This window comes from Oryzias latipes, chromosome 22 (genome assembly GCF_002234675.1).
Source record: "Oryzias latipes chromosome 22, ASM223467v1".
Lineage (NCBI taxonomy): Eukaryota > Metazoa > Chordata > Actinopteri > Beloniformes > Adrianichthyidae > Oryzias > Oryzias latipes.
Window position 1 is genome coordinate 1,731,613 of NC_019880.2, and position 8,381 is coordinate 1,739,993.

Sequence of the window (8,381 nt, forward strand, 5' to 3'; positions counted from 1 at the left end):
TCTTCCATCCAACCAGCACCTTTCCATCAGAAATTTAATTATAGGTTAAAACATTAAAACCCTAAAACACAAAATATTAAAAGCTACAACAATCAAAAGACAAATGGAAGGAAACGCTGTGACGAATACTTTTGAGGAGCTACGGTATAAACTAAAAGATAAAAAGGTGAAAATGTACAAATTATAACCCGTAAAATTCCCAAAAGCCAAATAAATAAATAAGTTATGTAAACGCAAAGTTCATATTCTACTTGCAATAAGTCAGGGATATTGGGAAAAACTCTGTGGACGTCGGAAACCGTTTGTTTTGGGGAGGGGGAGGCGATCGTATTGAAAACAACCTCAAAGGGAAATCCAAAAGTAGGATGTATCCACAACCACACGATCACAAGCAGGAAAAAAAAACAATGAAAAAAGATTCAAATCTATGAAATATATAATACATCCATAAAATATTCAAAATTCGAAATCTATAGGGTTTTCCTCATAGCGGTCCCACTGTATTCTGAATTTCTTACTTATTGGGCCGTAAAACCCCAAAATTCTGATAGAAAAACCCTCTAAGTGGCCTGAATGTCCTCATTCTGTGGCTGTGAAAAAAGCTGATGGAGTCAGGAAGTCGTTCCAAGTCCATCATTCAGTCATGAAGCGGCTCCACTGCTGACACCATGTGACCTGGACAATGCTCTGATGAGCGCCGGGTCACCTTTACACAGACATGATGGTCGTCGGTGTTGCTGGGAGGTAATAATTATCCAACAAATGAATTTAGTTTTTATTTATTATTAATGACATAAATTTTGATACAATTTAGACCAAAAGCAAAAAGCTTTCATGTAAATTAGAACATCCCTAACTTATTGTGTATTTCAGGAAAGGTTTTCTGATCTTTACTAACTTATATTTAGGTAACAAAATCCTACATTAGCAACACTATAATACCGTCCCAACCCATTTGAAACAAATGGGTTGTTGTATTTTGTTAGGAAAAGCAGGTGTTTGAGGACAGCGGCTGTGCAAGAAAGACTAAAAGTCTTTAGGGGATCAAACGCAGTATTTTTGTTTCTGTGGTTTCCTGTCAGGCTGGGTTTGTTTCTGTGTTTATAGAGGGTTTTAACTAACTTTCCTTACTATTTTGAAGTTCCTTTGAAACAACTTGTGATCTGAAAGATGAGCTTCTTATGATTTTGTTTTACATTTTTCACTTAGTCTAAAAAAAACCAACTTTCAGTATCAAAAACAGACTCTCTGGTGTCAACAAAGAAACTTTTGGAGAAAAGTTGTTTGTCCTCTCTCTCACACACACACACACCCACACACACACACACACACACACGCACACACACACACACACAGTGTCTGCCTTTAAACAAAAATGCTGTGTATCCGCCGTGTCTAGTTTCGGTTTATGAGCCGTCACAGTAAAGAGGAACTCTTTGCTACAATTTACTGACAATTACAAAAGGATAGTCACATGATCATGACTTATTTAGCCTTTCTGCGCACATTTACTTGCGTTTGAAGAGTTAAAAAACCATAAACACAGTACATTTAACCTGAAATGTACGTGAACTAGAGCTGAGCTAGAACTTGATTGTCTTCATGTACTTCTGTAAATGAAGCACCTGCAGTATTGATTCAGCAGAATGTGATCAATAGTACTAAACTCTGCTGGATTTCTTATCTAAAGTACAATTTATTTTTAGTTTAGCTTAAAAAACTTTTGTCCAAAAGAGAAAATCCTTGGTTTTTAGTTTTCAAGTTTGAAATAAGCACTTCTAGTAAATAATAATAATAATAATGACGCAAAAGACACAATGCAGGTTTAACTCAATCCTGAGAAGAAAAAAAAACAGAAGTGGACAAAATCAAAGGAAAAATGAACAAAGTACATGCAAAATACTACAAAACAAGCAAAGGTGACATAAAGTAGAACATAAAGTAGAAAACAGATAAACTTTTTAGACTTATTTTAGAAATAAATACAGAAAAAATACTGATTTACTGCATTGCGTTTTATTATATTGTAAAAAGTTTAATAAACTTTGAAACATTAAATCATTTTCCTTCACATGACCTGCTTGAATAAAACATCATGTGATTGCAGTTTGTCTAAACCTGTCCATATAAAGTGGAAGAAAAAACACCAGGTTTGTGCTTGTTTTGCATTTTTCAAGCACATGACCTGTTAATGGTTTGCCCCGCCTTCCGAGCGTTCTGATTGGCTGTGGGAGCAGAATTCCAGTCAGATGGTTTGTCCCGACGTCATATATAAACTGAGCGCTGGTTGCGGCTACGGATCTGTGATTTTTCACCGTTCGCGCAGTACGCCGATAAGACGCGGTAATTACACTTTATTTATTCATTATTCCTAAAGTTATTTATTTCAAGTTTTTTTTATTTTACATTTTGTCTATTTTTGGCTTAATCTTTCGTGGTCTTCACAGCAAAGGTTTAATTCCCGAAATTCTTCCGTTAGCTTCTTTAGCTAATTTGCAGCAGCTAGCTTCCCAGTTGGAATAACATCACGTGACATTTAAGAAATCAGGTGGCGCGTTTGTTTTCCCCCACAGTAGACCTCGAAAGCGGGGCTGTTCCCTCCTCATCAGACACACTGACATGGGTTCGAGCCTCCTCCTGCTGGCGCTGGCCGGACTGGCGGCCGCCTTCCCCACCGAGGACCCCGCCGACGGAGGGAAGCACTGGGTGGTGATCGTGGCCGGCTCCAACGGCTGGTACAACTACAGGCACCAGGTGAGAGACGCGCCGCCCCGCCCCGCCCCGGACGGAGCACAGGGCTCCCGAACCGGGCCCGGGTCCTGACGCTCCCTCTCCTCCCAGGCCGACGCCTGCCATGCCTACCAGATCGTGCACCGGAACGGGATCCCGGACGAGCAGATCGTGGTGATGATGTACGACGACCTGGCGCAGAACGAAGCGTGAGTCAGTTTGCTCTGTTCCACCAGAACCTCTGCTGTGAATTCTCTGCAGAATCATCAAATCCTTTTGATGTTCAAGTATCTTGTTCCTCAAAGTATTTTCTGTTACTTATTAAAAATAAAAATGCATACTTTTTGTATTTGTTTCAATTCCTCTTTATGTGAAAACAGCTTAAAATCAGATTTAAAAAACAAAAACAAATTTCTAATGAATCAGTCAGAAATTCAAATGAATGCAGAGATCCTGAGCTCCAAAGGACATGCATTAAATTATAATTTTATGTCATGATTTAGTGCTCTCAATGGAAGCATCTCCTCTCTAAAACAAACGTTTCCTGTGGCGATGGCAGTCTTCGCCCCCCGCTTTTGTTTGTAGTTTTCTGGGCTCGTCCTGCGTGGAACACGAAGGTCGGCCTTTTTCCGTCCTGCTGCGTCCATTCAAGTCACACCAGAGCGATTACTGGTCGACCTCCGTCTGGAGATCTGAGCTGACATAAAAGCTGCAAGAAAAACAAACCGGTAAATCTGGTTTGCACAGCGTTTCAGCTGAGGCGTCAGCTGCAGGTCAGATTGACTTTATTCTATAAACCTGTGAGAAGTTTTCCTAATAATTATCTGCTGGTCGTCTTATCTTTTCTGGGCATTTATGACCTCAGAGACTCTGGTTTTATCAGAGACTGTGGGTCAAAAGTTTCCCGGGTAAATAACTGTGGTGTTTTCCTGACCCAGTATTTGGTATCTGCCTTTAAAGTGGGACGTGTCCTGGAAGCATCACATGTTTCTGGTTTTCGGTCATCATCGCTGACATAAATCGCTCCTTCAGAAGGTTCTATCCGTGAAGCTCCGCCTCCTCGCTCCTGAAAGCCTCTGTGTGATGTGATCAGGAGTCACCGTTTGATAAAACATTACGTCAGCGGTTTGCACTTCCTCCTTTAAAATCTGTGTTCTGTTTTTATTTCCTTCCCAGAAACCCCACCCCCGGAGTAATCATCAACCGCCCCAACGGCTCCGATGTGTATGCCGGCGTTCCCAAAGATTACACCGGAGATGTGAGAGATTCCCCGCCGGCGTCGGATCAAATCCATCTGGTAAACCCCAGTCTGAAGCAGGTTTTTCCTTTCGGCAGGATGTGACTCCAGAGAACTTCCTGGCGGTCCTGAAGGGCGACTCCAAAGGCGTGAAGGGGGGTTCTGGGAAAGTCCTGAAGAGGTAAGAGTCCGGGTCACGGGGAGAAACGGCTCCAGAAGAGGATTTCTAACCAACTTTGTTTTCCCGGCAGCGGCCCCAAAGATCACGTGTTCGTTTACTTCACCGACCACGGCGCTCCTGGGATCCTGGCGTTCCCAAACGATGATGTGAGAGCTTCTGCTTTTCTATGTTCCCCGCCGGCGGATGCTCCATCAGAACCAATGTAGCCAAACTCAAAGCTCCACAAACTGAACGACAAATCTAACGGGGAAACATCTGCTCTGTGTTTGTTTGGCAGCTTCATGAGGAAGACCTCCTGAACACCATCCAGTTCATGCACAAGAACAAGAAGTACAGAAAGGTGAGCCTCATGGGGGCCGTTTGGAATTTATCCGGTGCGGAACCGATACTTTGAAAACGATTCTGCTTCAAAAGTGGAACAACACGACGTTTTACCCAAAAAGTGTGACTCAGCGGCGTGACGGGGTGCAGGAGGCGCTTGGAGACACTTAAATCCTTTATGAGGCGGTCTGTGCCGCCGAGCCGCATCTCCGTTTTCACACACACACTGAAGGAAACGGCACGGATCTTTATCGCCACGACGACCGTCTTTTCTAGAGCGCTGTACACTTCGCTTTGATCCGTCAGGGCGCTGGATTGGAAAGTTTTGCTGTGGTACAGAAAAATGATCACATGCTGAAGCTCCGCCCACCCCTGTGGACACAACCGTTCTTTTATGGTCCGCCCGGTTGTTGGAAAGGTCTCCAAAGCGGAGCGCCAAGATCCATGATTTCATACGACAGGTCTGCATACGTAGAACCGGGTACATACGGTGGCACCCGCACCGACGTGGCACCGCGTGGCTTTCCCATCCCCCACTCAGTAGTTGGGACGCCTCCGTGGGGACGTCTAACATCTTCTGCTGTCTCCTCTGTACTCCCCCTCCCCTCCCCCAGATGGTGTTCTACATCGAGGCCTGTGAGTCCGGGTCCATGATGGAGCATCTGCCGGAAGACATCAACGGTGAGCTGCCCCCCCAGAGAGGGTCTGTGCTCCTGCAGGCGACTGTCGTCTGACTGCTCCTTGGGTTTTAGTTTACGCCACCACGGCCGCCAACGACCACGAGTCCTCCTACGCCTGCTACTACGACGAGAAGAGGGACACCTACTTGGGGGACTGGTACAGCGTGAACTGGATGGAGGATTCTGATGCGGTGAGCCTCCGCCAGAGCAGAAGTTAGACAAAAGTTTGGTCCCAAAGCTCGGAGGATCCAAACCAGATCCTCCTCCAGCTCCACGAGTCTTTACACCTGGATCCCCCGATCCTTTGCCGTTGTACGAACACGGATCATGAAGACGTACATCTGGTCCATGTTTCTCCTGTGGTCTCATCTTCTAGAACATTCTGTGTCTCTGGAGGTGTTTCCTGAGGCATGTAGAGTCTGACATGATTGGTCAGATTTATCCTGAAAAGTGAATTTTCTGAACATCTTAGAGACAAACTTTATTTAAAATCTGCTGTGACCCCCCCCCCCATCTCTGGTCCTCGTTGACTTCATTCTGGTTTTGATTCTCGTCAGTCTCATCGTTCTCGGTTACAAACACCTGCAATCGTGCGGCAGGAAGAGGAAGTGGTTTGTTTTGGCGGCGGCGGCTGCTGTCGGTCTGTTTCCAGCAGGCGGAGTTCACCTGTAGGTTCAGGAGGTGAGCGCAGAGAGCAGCTGTTTGATCTCCGCCTCTGACTCTTCCAGGAGGATCTGAGCAAAGAGACGCTGCTGAAGCAGTTCAAGATCGTGAAGAGCCACACGAACACCAGCCACGTGCAGCAGTACGGCAACAAGGTGAGAGCAGGCCCCGCCCCTCGGCTTCCTGTCCTGGATTTGGCTCTCACGCCTTCATCTGCCCCTGCAGACCATGGCCCACATGAAGGTCATAGTGTTCCAGGGTAATCCCAAAACCTACGCCGCCCCCGCCCCCGGGGTCAGCCGTCCGCCGCTCCACAACCTGGATCTGACCCCGAGCCCCGACGTTCCGCTCGCCATCCTCAAGAGGAAGATGATGTCCACCAACGACGTCAGAGCTGCCCGCCACCTGCTGATGGAGATCGACAGCCACCTCAAAGTAAAGATCCGTGAAGTTTGGCTAGGCTCCGCCCCCTTTCCCCACAGCCTCCATGTGACGCTCTGAACCCCCCCAGGTCAGGCAGACGCTGGCGGACAGCGTGCGCCGCATCGTGGAGAAGGTGATGGGCAGCAAGGTGAAGGCCGCCAAGCTCCTGAACCAGAGGGCCGAGCTGACGCAGCGCGGCTGCTACAAGGCGGCGGTGCAGCACTTCAAGCAGCACTGCTTCAACTGGCACCGCACGCAGGTGAGCGCCCAGGCCACGCCCCCAACCCCCCCATGACGCTCATGGCTCAGGATCCACTAACCAAACCAAAGCACGCATGTCTGGGAAGTTCTGCGGCTATTATGGGATGGCCACATGACCTACGGCCTGCCAGCCATTTGGTGGCCAAGAATGAATTTTGGTGATTTTCCCAAAATATGGGAAAAGAAAACGTTTTAGTTTTTTCACACACTGTGGAAGGTTACGTCTACAACCACAAGCAAAGTTTTGTTGACCTTCCGCCTTTGGAAGAGGCAGCAACTAAGAAATGCATTTTGATCCGTCGCCCCTCTAACTCCGCCCCCCGTCAGTGGGAAAAACGTTGATTTTAAACGGCGTTGGCTCAAATAAGCAACGTTCACCTGTTGCTCTCACATTTTTTAAATGAATTCATGAATCGTTGAATTGAGGTGAACAAAATGATAGAACATTACGATATGACCATATTAGGAATGAGGGCGGGGTTAACAAAAGCGAAATCCAAAGGTTTACTTTTGCAGATTCTTCTGAAAGTATAAAATAGTTGCAATGGAGATAAAACCCACAGAAAAGCCGCCGTTTTGGAAAAAAGTGTTAGTTTTCATGATTTTGTCATTAGGGTGGGAGGGGCAGGAGAGCTCCTTGAATCTTTAGCTTTTCTTCACTGCCACAGCAAAAACGGAGCAAATAATAAAATAAAGAACAGCTTTGGTTGAGGCTGGAATCGTCTGGTCCCGGCTGCTGCTTCGTCTCATGCAGGTTTGAAGCATTTCTTTTGGGGGGGGGGCTTGTGTTGGGTCCGTTTCTCTGGATCTGGGTTGTGTTTCGGGCAGAAATGAAACATTTGGTGTCTGCGTTTCAGTACGAGTACGCCCTCCGTCATCTGTTTGCTCTGCTGAACCTGTGCGAGAGCGGATACCCTGCAGCCAGGTTGGTGTTGGCTTCTGTCCGGGCTCTAACGCCCCTAAACCCTCCACCCTGCTGCTATCCTGACGTCTGGCTGTCTTGCTCCACAGCATCCAGGCAGCCATGGACTCTGTGTGTCCCTTCAGCCACTGATAGGAGCTTCCCCGTGGAAAGAGCTGCTCTTTGCGCCGCCTTACAATCATTTCTGGATGTGGGTTTCCATGGTAACGCAGCGTTCTGGGCTGCAGATCGGCTGGACGTCGATCAAGCAGCTTCTTCAGAAGGTCCAGAACTGAAGAAGCTGAAAAACGTCTCCTACAGAACTTCATCGTGACAAAAATGAATGAGAAAACACAACATTAACACTTTTTTAAATTGTTTTTATCCGTTTGACGGGGAGTTTGTATTTTTGATGAGTTGCACTTTCACTGTGAAGAGTTTTTGGACTTTTTTGATTTTATTGTTTTAGCAGAAGATTGTGTAATGACTTCTTACTGGCTTTAATGCAAAAAACTAAACAATGAATGTGTTTCTGAGTCTTCTGCGATGCAGAAATCTGCAAATAAATTCTGACAAACCAAAACTGAGTCTTGCACTCAACCCTGTTCTCCTGTCGCAAAGTTTGTTGGGAGGAATTCTGTCAAGAAAAAAAATCAAAGTTTCTTCTTTGTCTTAAGCACATATTCAAGAAAAGGAGTTCCTTAAGGAAAGTCCTGTTCTGTAGTGGGACGTCAGAGGATTTGACCTTAAGCACATAATGGTGAAACTGCGACATCAAGTGGCGGGATGTGTTACTACACCCAAAGGGAAAATTCATGACCAAAGAAAAAAAACATTTTTCTTGTTGCAGTGAATCACTACAGATGAATTTTAATCCCAAAAGAAAATGAAATCAAATAAAATTTAATGAAATGTTAATAACACACATAAAAAGTATACAGTACAATGGAACGATCAAACTACAAAAGTTCATTTACCAGAAAG

At 45.7% G+C, this 8,381-nt stretch overlaps 1 protein-coding gene across 2 annotated transcripts; it reads left to right on the plus strand.

Annotated features, from left to right (window-relative positions):
• The first annotated feature begins 2,218 nt into the window (after window positions 1–2,218).
• Window positions 2,219–7,997, plus strand: lgmn (legumain). 2 transcript variants are annotated; one of them, XM_004082087.4, is made up of 14 exons: window positions 2,219–2,343; window positions 2,574–2,754; window positions 2,842–2,939; window positions 3,907–3,988; window positions 4,066–4,148; window positions 4,219–4,294; window positions 4,426–4,488; window positions 5,084–5,150; window positions 5,222–5,340; window positions 5,878–5,967; window positions 6,038–6,247; window positions 6,324–6,494; window positions 7,354–7,421; window positions 7,508–7,997. In XM_004082087.4, exons 2-14 carry the CDS (start codon window positions 2,620–2,622, stop codon window positions 7,548–7,550), a joined length of 1,305 nt encoding a protein of 434 aa, XP_004082135.1. In that variant the 5' UTR covers window positions 2,219–2,343; window positions 2,574–2,619; the 3' UTR covers window positions 7,551–7,997. The 2 variants fall into 2 exon arrangements, with proteins under 2 accessions (XP_004082135.1, XP_011488372.1); XM_011490070.3 differs by having other exon boundaries at window positions 2,258–2,343; window positions 2,577–2,754.
• The last annotated feature ends 384 nt before the right edge of the window (window positions 7,998–8,381 follow it).

Coding starts and splice junctions, on each gene's coding strand:
- lgmn (XM_004082087.4), top strand. CDS start 2,620: ATGGGTTCGAGCCTCCTCCTGCTGGCGCTGGCCGGACTGGCGGCCGCC. Junction 4,295..4,425: donor TGGCGTTCCCAAACGATGAT/GTGAGAGCTTCT, acceptor TTTGTTTGGCAG/CTTCATGAGGAAGACCTCCT. Junction 6,248..6,323: donor AGATCGACAGCCACCTCAAA/GTAAAGATCCGT, acceptor GAACCCCCCCAG/GTCAGGCAGACGCTGGCGGA.